This window comes from Periplaneta americana, chromosome 15 (assembly GCF_040183065.1).
Source record: "Periplaneta americana isolate PAMFEO1 chromosome 15, P.americana_PAMFEO1_priV1, whole genome shotgun sequence".
Lineage (NCBI taxonomy): Eukaryota > Metazoa > Arthropoda > Insecta > Blattodea > Blattidae > Periplaneta > Periplaneta americana.
Genome location: NC_091131.1, coordinates 54,199,405 through 54,218,773, shown reverse-complemented (window position 1 = coordinate 54,218,773; position 19,369 = coordinate 54,199,405). Strand labels below are relative to the sequence as shown.

The window sequence follows — 19,369 nt, the reverse complement described above, 5'->3', positions numbered from 1 at the left end:
GAAATGGTGAAATGACAGCAGAGGAAGCAGGAATATTCTATCTTTGTCCACCACAATTTCTGTTTCTAATTTCTGGGATTTGAAGTTGGGTTTCTGGCAAGGAAAACTGAAACTTTATCCATTTCGCTAACAATACACCTTTATATCTTTATATTTCAAGGTGACAGAATTTTGTTAAACAGGCTATTTCATTATGTATTCACAAAGGATTTGTTAATAAGATTGTCTAAATCTCTGCTCAAACTGCTCTTATAGATCTCCACAGCAGATATTCCTGTATAAAAAAATTAAGTAAGTGTCCATATTATCTGTAAGGGTGCGAAAATTTGATTGGAATGCTGCACGAAGAAACAATAACGAATATGTGATATGCAAGCTAACTCAGTTTTTCGATTACCTTTCATTTCAGGCTTCAGTTTTGCAACATACATTTAGTATGCAACTATATTTGTTTAACTGCTGTGGAGGTCTATGTGCGCAGTCTGAGAGAAGGTTTCGACATGAGCCCATTAAGAGTTTCTTCGTCAGAATTGCTTTTAGTGTTTAGTGAAAATGCATGCGTAACTGATACTCCAGAGACGACAGTTTTAGTTACATACAAGAATTCATAGAAATTTAAATTCTAAGTCCAGTTAATCACTGGATGTTACTTAGTTCGAAACTAGAGACATAAATGTAAACATATATTATTTTAATGTACCGAAGTACATATGATATTTCCATGCAGATATTCTGCGTCATCATGCGATGAAAGAGTATTGGAACAGAGAAAAACTCTCTCCGGCACTGGGATTTGAACCCGGGTTTTCAGCTCTACATGCTGGTGCTTTATCCACTAAGCCACACCGGATACCCACCCCGGCGTCAGACAGAATCGTCTCAGATTAAGTTCCAACTCTTGGGTTCCATCTAGTGGCCACCCTCTGCACTACGTCATAGATGTCTATGAATGTAGGACTGAAATCCACATATGTGCTGAGGTGCACTCATTATGAGTGAGTAGTTGGCCAGGATCCGACGGAATAAGTTCCGTCTTAAATCCCGGCGCCAGAGAGAGTTTTTCTCCGTTCCATTACTCTTTCATCGTATGATGACACAGAATATCTGCATGGAAATATCATATGTACTTCGGTACATTAAAATAATACATATGATATGCATAAATCACTTCGTGATTTAAGACGGCGCTTATTCCATCGGATCCCGGCCAACTAGTCACTCATAACGAGTGCACCTCAGCACATATGTGGACTTCAGTCCTACGTTCAGAGACATCTATAACGTAGTGCAGAGGGTGGCCACTAGAGGGAACCCAAGAGTTGGAACTTAATCTGAGACGATTCTGTCCGACGCTGGGGTGGGTATCCGGTGTGGCTTAGTGGATAAAGCATCAGCACGTAGAGCTGAAAATCGGGGTTCAAATCCCGGCGCCGGAGAGAGTTTTTCTCCATTCCATTACTCATTCATCGTATAAACGTAAACGTTTTTTTTTATGAATATTGTTGTATTGTTGTAGGTTCCACCAAGTACAAGGCAAGCAATGCCCATAGCACCAGGCCCTCCACTACCAATGTCTGCACCAGTAACTCCTGCTATGACAGTGGCTGCCACCTCAGGGATGTTTCCTGTAAGACCACCTCTTCCTCTGTCTACTTCTGGGTATTCACCTCCTGCCTCACCATTCCTCATCACGGAGCCTCAGCCACCACTGGTGCCTGCTGAGATACCACCACCAGTTCCAGGTGAGCAAATGCTATAATCAAGCAGTTACTGTATGTGTAAATCGTTCATTGTATAGTCCAAATCTGGAACTAACTACTGGTGAGGGGCAACACCATTAGTCATCCCAAATTGAGATAGCCATTCTAATTACAGTATTTGCAGTACAGGAGTAGTGAGTTTGATGACTGGATTGAAGGGTTTCAGTTGAATCCTCGGGTTTAACTCAAATTCAGTTAGAATTAGAAATGGGATTTTAACAGCAGGAGTGCAAATCGGAAGGGCTACAAGATTGACCTGGAGAGCAAACTATGAAAGGCATCAATCAAATTTCGTTCTAAGTAAGGCGTTGATTTATACTGGGTGTTCAGTTCAAAATGTGTCTTGGCTCGCTGTATGCCGTCATGTGGCTAGTTGATGAGCCTAGAGAATTCAATCTTCCTACACTTCCGCAGCTCAGGTGTATAACCTAAGAGGCAGAGAAGATGGCTAGCAAGTACGGCGTTCATTCTGAAGAGTACGTACCGATACGTACGATAACGCCGGTAGTGGCAGAATTGTGAACTGTTTGGAAATACGTACTGTCGGGATATGGGGAGAGGGTTAAGACGATTACTTACGTATTTGTTGACATTAACTTCGACGGTCAACATGGACACGGAGCATTTGATTTGTGTTGTGGAATGTTACCGTACGCAACCGATGATAACAAATACCCTGCGTACGACTTGCCGGCGCAAAACACAGTTCGAAAGAGGTTATGGTAGCACACAGACCGTACAGACCGCCATCTGTTGCTACGACGTTCAAGTTATACCGTACACGTTCTCAAGTTCAGATTGAAGAATGCCTTAAATAATATGCAACTTCTCTAACATATAAGCTGAAACTCGCTTCAAATCGGTGACCCAACAACAGTGACGTCATGACACACTTTGAAATGAACACCCAGTATTCGTGACACTATCAATAATTCCTGTGAGATGAACTATCCTATTAAGCCAGAGGACTGTTGAGAGTTCCAAAAAGAGATTGCTGGAGTAACTTTTGTGAGACCATAAAGAGTGATTCAGAGGCTTCAGACTACACAGAATTCTTGTAGAAGAAGACAATGTCTATTTGGAATATCTTAAACTTCCCAGGAGAGAATTTACAAAATCAATGGAGAATTCTCAGAAACACTTAATGGATTTTCAGACTTGTGAATTTGCAGAGTGAAAGGAATCCACTGGAAGGACCAGAATTTTTGTGTCTGATTAAGAAATTTTGTAAAAGATCAGCGTTCCTATACTCTAACAGACGAGTTAAAGTACAGTTGTGAAATTGATTAAAATCCTAAATTTCGAGAAAATATTGTATGTGAAAAGGTAATTCATTTTCTTTTTTCTTTGATTCTTCTCTGTTGTTGTTTAGTCAACTGTCCTAAGACAGGTTTGAACCTCATAACTGACAAAAACACGGCATCACTCATGAGGCAACTAAGTCAGGAGATAGTGAGGTAGGGTGACCAGTTCCTTTCCCTCTCCATTGCATACATCGCTAACTACTTACATATTAGTCATATTAGACCAATCAGACTTCAGCGATTGTTCTTTAATCCAAAAAATTGTTTTGTCTACAACTTGCATATGAAATCAGATGCTCAAAATATGATTGCGTTTTAATCATAACAGCATACAGGAATAAGGAACTCAAACTGTTGTTTGTAACTTGCAGAGGTGGCAGCCCCCATACCATTCCTATCAACTACTGAATCTCCAAGAGACGAAGCAGAGAGGCGGCGAGAAGAGCGAGAAAGGCGACGTCAAGAGAAAGAAAAACGTCGACGAGAAAAAGAGAAAAGAAGACAGAGCAAGTTGAAACATGCTACTGACAATCTTATCAAGGTAAACGTGGAATTTCAGCTCTTCTGTTTCGTGAAATCTCACAGAGGTCAGTGGAAGAAACGAGTAGGTGCAATAGTGGCCAAAGCTAACTGCCTTTCTCTTATTATTTCTGTTAATTTTAATTTGTGTTCACATCTCTATTATTCTATTATGACACATGCAAACTCAGACCAACACTGAGGTACAACTGCATTGAATTTTTTCTAGTATCTCATGGAGAGGTAGTCTCATGAGAATTTGATACGGGACATTGCTTTCTGCATTGACTCGAGATTTAAGAATAACAGTTTGTTATTTCGTGATTTTTGTTTCAGATCTTATTGGTGATTATATAAACACAGTAAATTGTGAAGGTTCTATTTTAAAATTCTATGCTGATACTCGTAAATATCAATTGAATGCAACAGAATCAAGTTATTTTTCTTATCTGTTGACTTGGTCATTGGGAGCAACTCTTAGAGATATAATGTAGTTACTTTTACTGTGGAGCATTTACTGTAGGATTTCATAGATTTAGTTTCCTGGCAAGATGATACAGTGTAGTAGTTTCCCATTACTCTCTGCACAAATGTTACGAATGATTGAAAATTGTAGAGGTATGAATGATATTAAGGGAAATGGAAGTACTCCAAGAGTACTTATCTCCAACTACTTTGTACACTACAAATTTCACCATGTCCTGGAGGTTAAACTCCTTTCTCTTTGGTGAACAAAGGTCGTTAACTGCATGTAATTTATTATTATTATTATTATTATTATTATTATTATTATTATTATTATTATTATTATTATTGTATTAACAGTTTTAATGAGTGCAGTAGATACTGGTATTTGTCTGTGCTAGAGATGATTTATCGTTTTTCTTTTAACACTCATAACATTGTGATGCATATTAATTTTATACACGTCCATAAAAATGTATTGTAAGTTCGTCACAGAATTAAAAAGAGAGAGAAAGACTTAGAAAGTTAGGAAATACTTGTTGGGTGTAGAGAATTGTAAAACATTACAACCAACCTTCTCTGTAACAGCTTCAACAGAGAGTAATGCTCTGCCTAATTCTCGGATATCATCATTAGACCTATAATTTATTGTATTTTCTGTAAATATGTACTAAGTTTGACTTTCTCCATTTCCTTGTAGAAAGCCCTTCAGCAAGAGGGAGATCAAACCGACATTGACATAGAAGAAATGAGACTTATTGAGGTGAGTCTCCCATTCCCACATCTACTATCAAGCTTCCCTCATTTGTAAAGTTGTCTCTGTGTTACATAAACTGCTTGATCCAAGTGTGATTTTGCATCACGAACATCTAGAAATACTTGTCACTTAATAACTGACATATCTTTCACCTCCTTTATTAGCTACTTTTCTTTCTCTGCTTCTTCCATCCCATTGACTCAACCTCACTTCCCTCTTCATGTTTCTTCCTCCCTCTTCTCTCCTTTCTCGCTTCTTCTAGTTCCTCTTCATTTACTTGTTTCTTACCTTCTCGTCTCTCTTACATTTAATCTTCCTTATCTTGTTCACCTGGTTGTCATGTTCTTTCTGCCCTTCTCCATCTTTTCCTCATCTTCCTATTCTCATACCTCTTTTTTTCTCAGCCTTCTCATTCTTTATCATATCGTTCCATCTTCCTTCCTCTTTTTGCCTTTTCCGTCCATTTCTTTTTCCTTGCCTCTACTTTTCTTTTTATAACTCTTTCTCTACTATCCTCTCTTCTACATTTTTCCTCATTCTCTTTTTGCTGTTACTGTACTCATGCACTAGAATAAACTTGTCATTCAGTAGCTGCAGACTAGGCAGGGACTGAGCCTTTTCCTGTGTGTCTTCAGGAAGCAATGCGTCAAGTTCCTGACTGTGAGGATGAGCCTGTGGCTGAGCCTCCACCTGTGACACCTCCAAAGAAAAAGCGGAGACCTCCAGTTCAAGTGAAGCCGCTGCCTCCAGCTGGCAAGGGCATCCTTATCTCTCCCGGCTTCAGGTTAGTCTAGGCTGTAATAGTTTTATATAAATATATTTCAAAGAACACTTGTATGTAACGAAAATAAACGACAATCACCTCATTTTGTATTGCCCTTACCATCCAAGTAAGAGTTTGAAATTCTCGGGCTGGAAGATATTGAAAGTGACAGTGAATAGTAAATATAAATTAATTATTCTTATTTTATGAAACACTGTGACAATTTGCTTGTGAAAGATTATAAATGGTATTCCAAAAATCGTATTTTCGAAATCAGGAATAATAAAAATTTCAAAGTCTGTAAATTGATACTTGCAGCAGCAAAGTACACTTCATTTAACGAGAAATTAAAAGTTGTTGTTTTCTAATGCAGGCATTTGACAATAAAGTCATTTGACCTCTTGCACGCTAATATTTTTCAAAGATATTGTCATGGTCAGCCACTGAAGCACAGATTTTGAGGTGTTCCGAATCCATTTCTTGGTTTGAGTTGCACAATGGGCAGTTAGGGGACTATGTATTCCAATTCTATGCAGGTATTTGGCCAAACAGTCATGGCCTGTTGCTAATCTAAATGTAGCTACAGACGATTTTCGTGATAAATCGGGAATTAACTGTGGATTATGACGCAGAGAGTTTCATTTTTTCCCTTGAGATTGTGTTATCAAATTTTGTTTGTTGAGATCTAAGTAATACTGAGATTTAGTAACAGGTCTGTAAGTAGCAGTGCTGCCCTTCTTTGCTAAAGCATTCGCATTCTCGTTTCCCAGGATTCCACAATGGAATGGTATCTATTGGAATACAATTCTTTGAGTGTTATTAATTGAGAGAGCATTTTAGTTATTTCTGCTGTTTGAGATGAAGGTGTGTGTCTGGAGACTATTGATAGAACAGCTGCTTTGGAGTCTGACAATATAACTGCATTCTTAACTTTATTTATGTGGCATAGAAGATTCCTGAGACTTTCACTTATTGCAATGATTTCTCCATCAAAACTTGTTGTTCCATATCCAAGGAGGCTTTTCATTGATTCTTCAAAAGTTAATATCTGAAGAGACTACAGTGGACTATAGTGGACTTTATGTTATCAGTAAACAGCTTGATACATTAAGAAGATTGATTGATTGATTCAAAAGTTAATTTCAAGGTAGTTTTCCTGTATAATGGAAACACATCCTTCAGTGGCCCTTGCTTATGCAGCACAAATGAAAGGAACATTTCAAAACAGTGAAAGTTTGCTTAATAAAATAAAGTATGAAAAAACATCAGTGGAACTTATGTGCTGATCTGAAAGTAGTGGCAATGTTTACTGGGATGCAAGGAAGTTACACAAAATCTTCTGTTTCCTTTGTGAATGGGATAGCCATGCGAGGGATACACACTAATCATGTAAAAAGAATGGTCACTCCAAGCTGAAATAGTTCTAGGAGAGAAGACTATGCCACATCCATCTTAAATCGACAGCACAAAAGTCTCTTGTCTCCATTGCATATAAAATTAGACTTGATAAAACTATTCGTGAAAGCAATGAGAAAAGATAGTGAAGGATTTGTTTCTCATGCAAAAATTTCCATACATCAGCGAGGTCAAGATAAAAGAAGACATATTTGTTGGTCCTCATATAAATCAACTTTTCGAGATTCTGAGTTCAGATCCGAACTGAAGCGGTGAAAAACGAGCCTGAGATGCTTTGAAAACACTTGCAGAATCTTCCTTAGAAACACAAAAATCGCAAAACTACAGGAAGATCGTAGGAGAGGAGTTAGTTTCTTCATATCACGCCATGGGGTGCAATATGTCTTTGAAGTTGCATTTCCTGCACAGTCATTTGGATTTCTTTACTGATAATATGGGAGCTGTCTCTAACGAACAGGGAGAAAGATTTTATCAGGATATTTCAGGAATGGAGAAGAGATGCAGAGGCAAATGAAATTTCTTGGCTGATTTCTGCTGGACACTGGTATGAGAGACATCATCTGAACAATACAAAAGAAAAATGGCGACAAAGTATTTTGCAGTTGATAAGTTTGATATGAGACCACATTTTCATATTTCATAAGTGCCATTTTCACTTTGAAAATATAATTTGTCTCTTTAAGCACGAAAACACCCAAATTATTTTAAATCCTTCTCCCAAAAAATTGGTGGATGATGGAAAAATTTTGTCAGGGAGGGAATTTTTTAGACTTCTTGAGCAATGGGAGCTTTAACACTTCTGTTTTGCTAGATCCTAACAGAAAAATGAGATTTCTAAGCAGTTTTAAAGTGTGAAAACTTACTTAGAGGATCCACACAGAAAATTGTATTATTTCCTTCAGAGTACACTTCTTGTTTTTAACTCTGTAAATTTGTTCCTGCGTCAAGATGCTCCAGCTATACATGTTCTGAGATGGAAACTTCTTGGTCTTCTAAGTGGCCATGTAGAAATTGTAGGTATTTCACACAGGAAAATTGCTTTATGTTCGTCTCTTGAGTATTTTATTCAAAGATTCCCAAATTTGGTTAATGAAGATGAACATGACAAACTTGGAGAGGAATCTGCTGTTTACCAGATGTGATACTTTTCCTGAATACATTGTAAATGGATCTAGAACAGACACAAATTGAGCCAAAATTGCAGATCTTAGAAAAGAAAGTGGACAAGTAAAATACATTATAAAATATTGAGTTATGTTTGCAGTACTAAGTGTACCTTACAGTAACAGACAGAATTCAGACCTACATTAAGAGCATTAACACTGAAATCACTTTTGATCCAGAAGGTCAAGATGACATCACAAGGAGATGTATATGCTTCAAGAAGAAATTTGCATAAAAGCAGCTGCTAGACGTAAAACATGCCGTAGAGGATTTTTGATCTCAGATGAAGTGACAGATAATGTCTAGTTATATATAATGTGCTTTGGATCTTCTGATTTTGCCAGAAATGAGGGTCATGTGTACACACACTTTGGTATAACTGGTAACCCACTTGAAAGGTTGGCAGTTTTGGTGTAATAAAGTAGAAATATAGCCTACTCGTATATACTGTATATATATATATATATATATATATATATATATATATATATATATATATGTATTTTTTTGCTTATTAGAAGAGTCAAAGACAGTGTGTGTATTGCTCTTAAGATTAATGTTAACATTGTTTGTGTTGAGTTTTTTGCCCTTTATATGTTTTGTTAAGAGAATACTTTCCATTGCCATGAGATCAGTTATTTGTTACAAATAAATAGAAAATTAAGTATATAAGTAATAGAATAATGCGTCATTTATTTCATTGTTATTGATTACAGAGAGAAACCCATCACTGGAGAAGCTGAAGAAAGGAAGTCTGTAAAGTTTGCTGATGGTGTTCGACCGGGGGAGGGTACATCACCATCAGCAGGAGAAGACTTACCCTCTCCTCCTCCACCTCCCCGCAAATTACCAAAGGAAAAGAGGTTCAAGAAAAAGAAGAAGAAGAAAATTAAGGTAATGGTATGTTTTGATTTTTTGGTCTTTTGTTGTTTTAGATCTCGTTTTAAGCTTCATAGATACATAGTATATAATTGATTGACTTCAGAATTTAGATTTAAGTGTGTAGATTGTGTAATGCATTTTAAAGAAAAAAATACAAAGCCCTACTAATTTTAACCCTAGTATGCATGCGTCTAAAAACATACAAGAATGCATATTCAAGGCCTTGGAGGCTCTTTGTCTATTATTTAATCTAATACAGTATTTTTAATGCATGTAGTAATTTGAATGTTGTGTTGAACTGGAAATTGAATTTCAGAGATGACATAACACTGATATAAATTGGATTTTGAAATAATACGAAGTGAGAATAAGCTAATTTTCATTAATCTTTTACCTTTATTCCACGCAATAATCTTTGATTCCATTATAATTGGGGCATATTGTTCTACAGCTGTACTAATTTCTTCCTTGGGATTAATGTTACATGCTATAATGATAATACAGTAAACCCTTACTTAACCAAAACAGTAAAATAAAAATACATACTGTGTTTCCTACATAACATGCACTTTTTTGTTAAAATATACTGTCTATATAACTGCGTCTTATGTTCCAAAGGTCTGTCAATGCATGCCAATGAGACATCTACCATCTTGTTCTCACCCTACAGCAAGGGTGAATGTCCCTTAAGAAGTGCAATAGGTTGAGAAATCCAATTTCCACACCCTCATTTCACTTGTTTTTCAGTAGTGGCCAGCATGTGTACTGTATATTAGTCCCATCAAGTGGAAGTTATTTGTTTACAGAAATTTGTTCCATCTAAATCGAGTCTTAGCCTCCTTCATCATCTGCCTCCACTTCTGTCTTTGCTGCTGTCATCCATTGCTTGGTTTTCAGTAATGTTGCAGCATCCTTTGTTATCATTCGCATCTATTCAGCCATCAGCATTTTACTGCTTATAAACTTCATATGTTACATGCTTTTCATCTAGATGATTATTTCAAAAGTACAACTGTGCTGTGGATATTCTTCATGAGATTGACAGTGACGAACAGTTCTTAAATTATATGGTGCTTTTTTTTTTTTTACTGAAGCCACTTTTCATGTTCTTGTGTATGTTAGACACAACGTGAGAATATGGACTGATGAACATTCACATGCCATTTTTGAACATGAATGCAACACTCAGAAAGTTACAAGAGTGATTGGATCTTTCTTCTTTGAGAAATTCACTGTAACCTCACAGAGTTATTTTTATATTTTGGTACTGTGTTCATTGCTCCAAATTCCCAACCCCAAGGTAACTTTTTAGCAACTTTTTTTTTTTTTTCACTTTCCTGGTGTAGTTTGGGAATTCCTAAATGAAAAATTTCCGCAGAGATTGATAAGAAAGTGCAGATGAAAAGCATGGCCACCACACTTTCCGGACCTCATTCCACTGGAATTTTACTTATGAGATGGATAAGAAAGTACAGCTGGAAAGCATGGCCACCACGCTTTCCGGACCTCCTTCCACTGGAGTTTTACTTAGGAGATTATGTCAAGCAAAGAATGTACAGTGTACCCATTAACGACATTAACCATTTGAAATAGTGAATCAGGGAAGCTGTTACATCCATTGTGGTCATGTGACGGGAATTAGAATATCGTTTAGATATCTGTTAGACTACTCTGAGGAACCCACATCAAACTTCAGGAAATAAACAGTGAAAGCTTAGAGGTTATTCTTTCATATTTGCTTTTTTTATATCTGTACCATGTTTTGTTATGATTATGTACTTCATGGACACTACAAAACCATGAAATTTCGTGAGATTATAGATGGAATCAAGACAAGTAATTTTAACAGTAAATCCATCCCTTTGTAATTTCGTAGTTTCCTTTTCACGTCAATTTACTATTTTTAGGATTGAAAGTCCATGACCCATATCTCAACTGGGCACGATAATACCACAGTCTAGTATATACAGTCGCGAAGCTCAATATGTAGTAAATATGCAAACATTAGATAGTTGCTCACCACTAGGATCGCTAATATCGCCTCATTACAGGCAATGCAAAATAGAACCGTTACAGTCTATTGTTTCTAGCACCCTCAAAACTCAAGCTTCGTGACTGTATATAGTAGACTGTGATAATACTTGATGAAGTGTTGCCACTTTTTCTGTTTATCTGTTCACCATCATGTGTGATTTATATTTGGTTGTTGTAATGGATTTAGCAAAATACTTATTTTGATCTAAAAATGTGTCACACATTAATAGTAATTCCAGGACTAACATTTTTAAACAACATTACGTATTTTAATATCGTCTATTTTATTGAAAATTAAGTGGTTTAAGACTGTGTCTTATGCAAATTATTTCAAATACATATATTTGTTAATTTATTTAATTAATTTTTTTTATTTTTATACTGTATGTAATGTTTTATTGGTCAAAATATGCAACAAAATTTACATGCAATGCCTGGCTAGTCATATATTATTCTATCACTGGGAGTGAATAACTCTCTCTGCCTTACAAGTGCCTCCATCTCTGAAATGGGATCTCTCACACTGTCAGTAAGGTTTAAATCGACCATATCTGAAAATATTAGCAATTAGCTAACTGTATTCTTCCTTTTTCTTCTCTTTTGTTCTTCCCCTCGTCAGTGTGTATAATTTCAATTTCCTACTTTTTTCTGTTACTGCTAATGGCTTCATTGCCAGATGCAAGGCACTAGACAACAACAACTTTTTTCTGTTATCTGTTGAAAATTGGAGGAACTACAATACATGATTATTTAAGCAGCATATATTATAAATTTCAGACTTTTTTGGGAGAGGAAAGTTATAAAATATATCAGAGAAGGCAAAGTAACTGATGAATTGTATCATATGACATGTGCAGAACATGTATAAGTGTAAGTATCATGTACATTAGATGACGTTTTTCCAGGTGAAGATTATTCGACAGATAAATGTGGAGGATGATGATGACGACGAAGATATATCTCCTCCTCCACCACCACCGGGTTCTCCACCCCCACCACCAATGTACTCTCCTGGATACACTGCAGGGTATCCTCCTCCAGGCTACGTGTATCCACAACCTGCATCTTACACAGGTTAGTGAATTGTTTAATGAAGTAGTGCGGAATATTAAGGCAAGAGTGTGTGGGAGATAAGTTATTAGAATCCTTGCAAATTAGCATTGAAGTAACATTTCACTATTTTGAACTGTGTGGCAAGCCTTGATGAATCTGTCTGTATTTAAATGAAATATTGTCATATTTTGGATAATGAAATCACTGATTCAGCATAACATTTTACCTTGAACACCTGAAGTTTGCAATTTCTCAAGTAATTTGTATCTCCAGAGTCATGCTCCTTGAAAATCAATTAGTATTGCTTTCCATAATATTGGTTATCACACTAGTAATTGATATCGGTCAATAATTTAAAAAAGTATTAACTGGTTTATTGCTTTTCAAAATTAGTATTATAATAGTTTTTCTCTCTCTCTCTCTCTTTCTCTCTTTTTTTTTTTTTTTTCAAGCAGCAGGTAACTGTTGTATTCCAAGAGAGATTATATCTGTGGTGTTCGGGTAAAGGGGTGTAAGTCATTTTTTTGTCCAGGTGGAATTTTGTTCCCCAGATGAACACACAAGTTAAGTTATGCAAGTGGGTGTGCAAAAATCAAAGAATATAAACAGTTGATGTGTTTTATTTGTGTAGAAAATTATATGTAATATGGGTTCCAAGTTTAATTTTCACTTATCTCCGAACTCATTTTTATGACTTATTTCCCTTTACCCAAACATCACAGATATAAAGGGAAAATAGTCTTAGCTTTGCTTGTTTGCTACGATGTTTAAGAAATTCAGCATGTATCTAGTCTGAACTTGGGAGTTTTTTAATCTTACGTTATTAATAGCAATGTTCAATTCGTTGTTGGTAAGTTCTACATTAAAAACGTAATTTTTGAGGTGGGTTATTGATGGGATATATTTAAAATTTTTCTTTCATTTTATTTTGTACCTTTTAGAGCTTGTGTATAATTTATAGATATTGACGTAGCGTTTATTGACCATGTTGTCTATTTCATAGTCGCTTTTGTAAGATCATCATCATCATTATCATTTAGCCTATAGTTTTGGGTACTTCTGGAGATGGAATGTAGATAGGCTACTCTCCTAGTGAAAGTTTCAATACCTATAAGGAGTTTAGTTACACTAATTATTTGCCAATAGAGGGCAGAGAGAAATGCAGTAAGCTCATCACTGCAAACGCCACCTAGTATGCAACTAAGGTACTACTAGGATACGAGAGAGAAGAAATTTAGTGCAGGCTCTAATTTAGACTTGGAGGTCTCTAACATGCCATTTAAAACTACCACACAGGACATACAGCTTAATTAAAGTCCCTCCTGGAGGACTTTTACTCCAAATTTTTGCATCCTGAAAAATCCATCGACCCCAGTCAGATTTTAACCTGCAACCCTTGGGTCTAGAGGAGAGCTTTATACCCCTAAATAAGTAGGGCGACAAAAGGTATCATACCCATATTGAATTCTAAAATTATGCTTAATAGCCTTGTTAGACTTTAAACCTGACTAGTCACAACAGCTTTGTCCTGCAATGTTGAAATTGTTTACTGAACTGAGCCATTAGCTGGCGCATGTGCTTAAGTAGGGTATGGAAGGCATATGTAATAAATACATTGCAATACTTTTTTTTAATACCTTCTGTCCAGACACATTTCAGTATCAAGAGGGATTATGAATAAGCTTCTATATTTGATTAATGTTAAGGTTTCAAGGCTGTTTAACTTCGCCCTTATGATATTAAAAAATAAGCTCATCAGTTCATTGGAACTGTACTGCTCAAAGCTGTACTAAGTTGCCACTAGTTACATTTTGTTTCTCCTCTATTTCTTAAGTGCTTGAAGTTATAAAAATGTAATTAGGTGATACGAGAAATTGTGTGTATTGCTGATATTTTTGTATATGTTACATTTGATGTTACAGTGTTGCCAGGAACTGAGGGTCCAGCACCACCTCCTCCTGGAGCGCCTCCAGGGACAGCTCCATTGTTCACTCCACTGTACCATCAGCACCACCACACAACCACAACCACACATACAACCACTGTACAGTTTGCACCTCCCCCGCCACCCCCTGTGAACCCTGCGCCACCACCGCCACCAAGTCAGCATGTGTACCCTCCTACAGGAAAGCAACGCAAATCAAAGTGACCGACAAGTTGTCTGAAGCTTCGAATTTTCTTCCTGCTCTCTCTTCTCACAGTTACCATCATTAAAAGGTGACCAGAATCTGCCAGCTAGATGCGGGGATGCCATCTCTACAATTTTTAAAATGTAAGAAGAAATTGTCAGAATTATTTTTTATTTGAGGATGTGATTGGTGTTCTGTGAAAGAAAATCACATGACAAAAAGTGGATCCTCTTTAACATCATTCCATTATTTACAATACACACAGAGTAAGATTGTGCATAATAAAATTCTGCGCCATTTGAGAAATCTTGATATCCTGTCACTGTTAATGCATATATTATAGCAAAATAATATAAACAGGGTAACAGATATCCTTCCATTTGGGTCTTTTCTTGTTGTGTGCTGTTTTATTTATCTTTTAATTTTTGGATTCTCACAGCATTATAGTCAGTTATGTTGTAATGTGACGTTGAAATGAGAGGTAGTAAAAATAGAGATTATGGTTAGATTTAGTTCAACTGTGACTTTCGTTTCACTTTTATACTAGCCCCATTAATTGCACTTATGTGGAAGTTGTCAGAGTATTAAAGAATATATATATACTATTTCGAGAGTAAAACATAAATACTTATCTTTGTTTAATGCATTATAAGTTCAGTATATAAAACATGATGGCAGTTTCGACAATAAAAAGGGCAGCTACTCCAAAATACAAAGAAAAACAGACCACTGAAAAAGTGGAAGTGGAGTAATGTCAACAGAGGTACAAGATATGGTTGTGGTTAACTACAAATATCTGTAGCTTTCTTTTGAAAGTTACTCTTAAATGTAAATTGAAGAAGATTATTGTTACAGAGCACACTATTGTCAATCTCATGGACAGCAACAAATTCCATACAGTGCAATGCAGTGACTTGTATATGTTGCAAGCAACTGAATGACGAACTCTCCTGTATTTTCTGGGAACTCCCGTATTTGAACTCATATTTTTTTATCCTGCTGGCTCCCGTATTGAGCTCCTAATCCTCCCCTATTTTTCTTTATTAATCATGATTACCAATTTTTAATGTAATCTAATAATAATAATAATAATAATAATAATAATAATAATAATAATACCCGCGAAATATATTGAGATGTAAACTGACGTTAATATCGATAGTTTAGTAGTATCAGTGAATACAATTTAGTTCCAGTAATCATGTAATCTTTGGTGTTACTGTATGAATGATTGTGAAGAGGACAAAAATTAAGTGTTATGCAGCATCTGGTTGAGAAATATAAACACGTTAAAACTGGGAAACAATGTATTTTTAAATAGTATTGTACTGAAAATTGTGTACTAAATAATATGAATAATTTTATCTTGAAAAGATAATATTATTTAACTAATTTTTCTCACCAGAAGTAACTACTAAATTACTATAAATTGGTTTAAGAGACCATTACTTGCTTTCAGCCATCTGATGATTCATTTATATTTAAAATTCAATTAATGAAACCTTTTGTTAAATCCTGTTAAACTGGTGGTTTTGTATGGAAATATAAACCATTCCATCAATGAGTCAAGGCTTCACATCCCAAAAAAGTTGCGCTAAAATTTGTCGTGACCAAGTCTCCCATATTTTTTTGATCAGAAATTGATCGCCCAACAAGCAACAGTAAGTTACATTGTCACAATCTTGGATATCAGCAAGCTCTTAGAATGAACTGCTGAAGTTATATGCACAATCTTCCTTTGAGTCTAACGTGATATTCACATGTTCTCTTTCCGTTATCTAAGAGTTTGAACAGGACATTATAAAACTGTAGGGGGAGGGGGAAGGAGGACATAATTGTGTTTAACTGTAATTCTTTGTAGAGTTGGCATCACTTGTCTCGAATTTGTGTGTGAGTAGCTATATGTGTGTGTGTGAGAAGGGAGTTCTGGACATACCTTTCCTGCTTCTAAGGTTTGTGAAGGAAGACATAAAAACATGAATAACGTGAACATCTAGGGTGACCAGAAATATTGACATCTTCCTTTATTACTTCCGGAGAATGTTGTCTCATCATTCCTCATGATTTTTACCCATAACAAATGTGTGAGTATTGTTGTAAATGCTCTCTGCTACAAGTTCTTAGTTGTCATTTGTTTTCTCGGTAGATCTGTGAGGATAGAGAAGATTTATTTGTACATTTAGTGGCAAGATGCACGCAAGTACTGTGAGCTATTCTGGTTCACGAGTCTCTTGTTGTTAGAAAGAGATTAAATAAGTTCGTAAGTCCAGAAGAAAGGCCACCCTAACATATGTCACATCTTCATGTTTTATATATTTTATTTGATGTGTTGGAAAATAAAATTAATTTAACAGTAAATTTAAATCAAATTGGTATACACAGTGTAATATAATATAATATATATATATATATATATATATTAGTCCTTGAAACTATTATAATACAGATAAGTAGTTACAGAGCACACATTCGAGGGGATCGTACAATAAGATTTCAATATTGAAATTGTTTAAGATGTAAGAAACCTGTTTCTTAGTCATAAAATGGGGGGTGTGCGTGTGTATGTGTGTGTGAATCCTTTTGTTGTATCGGTTTAAATTGAAGAAGTGCAGTGCACAGATTGTCCATTGAAATTTTGTTTGTATGTATATACTCATATAGCAAGTTGATATCAAAATACAATACATGAGTTGCTGGATACGATGTAGAGGACACTTGTTCTATGTCACTATACCTCGGTTCTGTTTATAGACATATATTGATGATAGCAAGTGAGTATGTGCAATCCAGAGATAAAATGAAATCTAGAACTAATAGAATCAGTCATATGTCTCTGTAGTAAATGGAAATGTGTTTGTGACCTTTGCTCATAGACAAATGACTATCATTGGGATGACAAATTTTCATCAGTTGTCTCATAGCAATAGTAAATCTGGTTACGACATCCAACATTAATGTACTTTTTATTAATTTGTTTATGTTTTATTATTTTTTATTTATTTTCTGATATTCATGCCATAGAATGACATACAGGTAATATATCTTCATAATTTGACGAGAATTCTTCCTGTTGTAGTGAGCAGTTTCATATTTTATTCTTTATAGAAAACATTCTGTGCGCACTGAAGAAGGTTTGTTATAACTGATGTCTTTTTTTTTTCTCGTTCCCTAAGAGGTGCATTTACAATGAAAGTTTCTTGTCCAGTTAGTCAGTAACTGTTTATTTATTATTAAGTCTGAAACAACTGCTAGTCGGAACACTGATGATACTTGATGTTGAGAACTTATTTGATGCCCCTCATTTTCCTGGGTACTAAGAAATACCATATCTCAAATTACGGATTCTTGTAACCAGATTCTACTGTAAATTTGTTCAGGTGACAATTTCTATGTTTTAAAACGAATCTTCGAGCATGTTTCGTACTACCTTGTATATTAGGAGACTTATTGCTGCTTTCACCTAAACCCTATAAACTATGTAAAAAAAAAGAATCATAATTATTGTATTTCTGCAAATTATATAACTTGTACAGAATTTATTTGGTACCCTCTGTGTGCATTCAAGAAAGAAAAGAGAAATGTTACCATCATCGATAAAAGAAAGCAAGATTGACGAAATACTTACAGTTATATGGTAATAGACAAAAAAAAAAAAACAGTTGTAAATGATGAATTTTTAAATAAATCTAGAAACGACGTAACAGCATCATGTATGATAGTTTAAAAACTGTTTCATTACTGTTTATTTTTTATTATTTTTTTTGAGTGAAGGTATATCCCGAAGAAGAAAAAGAAGTTCCACTGATGGCTAGTTTATCTTTATGCCATCCAGTCCTCTTCCTGCACTTCCTCCTTCACTGTATACTGGTTGTTGGATTGTATTGTCGCAGTCCTTGGTGCTGAATGTATTGTAACTGTGTTGCCAGATCTCAAATCTTGTTATTACAAGTCATGTGGGATGTGTCCATTACACATATACTTATCCTTTTAATTTTCCCTGTATATTGGTAATTTTTAATGAAGTGCTTTCTTGTGATCTTTAAAATTAAATATTTTATGTTGTTTAAGTATCTGTTTTCCTTTCTCATTTAAGATATCTTTTTTATTACTTGGGGTAAATAAAAACGAAACAGTGTCCTAGGGTTCCCTTCATAGACACTGAAATAATATGAATTCGTGTAGTTTACACCTCTTTTCTGAAATTAGAAATGTATACACACAACCTTGTTATTTTACTTCTGGTGTAAAAAAATCCACTCATTTATGGTGGCTTGTGATTGTTCATTGCTTCTGCTCATCATGATCACTGATTTTGACACTACAGGCCTGAAAATAAAAAGTCTCTAAATCAACTTTTCTAGTACATTTTCCTTATAATTAGGCGAACTTCTTCTTACTTCTTCATTTTGTGAACCGAGCATAAGTTGTTGCTGACATCTCGATGGCCCTTGTAAATCTTTTCTTCCATTGACCAGGGTTATACTTGGACAAAATAGGAAAATACGTAATGCATAAAAAGTGCAAGTAGCAAAATTATTATTTTGTAGAAATTTCACAAGTTTGTAAATCTGCAAGCAAAGAAGGAAAATTTCAGATTGCAGACATGTTAAGTGGTGTGTTAATTGTACATTTACAATCAGAAATTAAACTTGTAGGAAAATGTTTAACCTGTCTTTTTGTCTGTATAATCATTGAATAGTTTATCGTGGGTTTAATCATTTTTATAATTTCAGGTTAAGCCAACAAGAGAAGTGTTAATGAGCTGATGTCGAAACCTCCCTTCAAACTGCACAGTTATATCTCAACAAATATACAAAACAATTAGTCGCCCGTGCTGACTATAAGGTTGCGAAATTGAAGCTTAGTAAAAGATTACTGAAAAATTGAGTAGCTCCGACCTTGAGTAGGTACTGCTCACTCAGTTGGCATGTTGTGTGCACAACTTTGCATCACTTATCACGTGACAAAGTATAGATTTACGGAAGAGTGCATCTGAATCACTACAAGTACATGCTGTTGTTTCTTAATGTACGTAACATTCCAAGTAAGTTTTCATATACAATCAGTATGGGTAACTAATTTTTGATGTGAAACGCCTATATTCGATCTACCCCAAAAAAAAA

At 35.4% G+C, this 19,369-nt stretch overlaps 1 protein-coding gene across 4 annotated transcripts in view; it reads left to right on the top strand.

Moving 5' to 3' along the window:
- Positions 1–18,913, top strand: part of LOC138714956 (trichohyalin-like) — a 77,939-nt gene extending 59,026 nt beyond the window's left edge. For 3 of the 4 annotated variants that reach the window (XM_069847267.1, XM_069847263.1, XM_069847264.1), the window contains 7 exons: positions 1,517–1,742; positions 3,436–3,605; positions 4,749–4,811; positions 5,441–5,589; positions 8,865–9,048; positions 11,970–12,138; positions 14,040–18,913. In XM_069847267.1, the coding sequence (XP_069703368.1) occupies positions 1,517–1,742; positions 3,436–3,605; positions 4,749–4,811; positions 5,441–5,589; positions 8,865–9,048; positions 11,970–12,138; positions 14,040–14,266 (1,188 nt within the window). In that variant the 3' untranslated portion in view covers positions 14,267–18,913. The remainder of the gene's footprint in view (positions 1–1,516; positions 1,743–3,435; positions 3,606–4,748; positions 4,812–5,440; positions 5,590–8,864; positions 9,049–11,969; positions 12,139–14,039) is intronic. The other variant, XM_069847266.1, reaches the window with a different exon arrangement.
- The last annotated feature ends 456 nt before the right edge of the window (positions 18,914–19,369 follow it).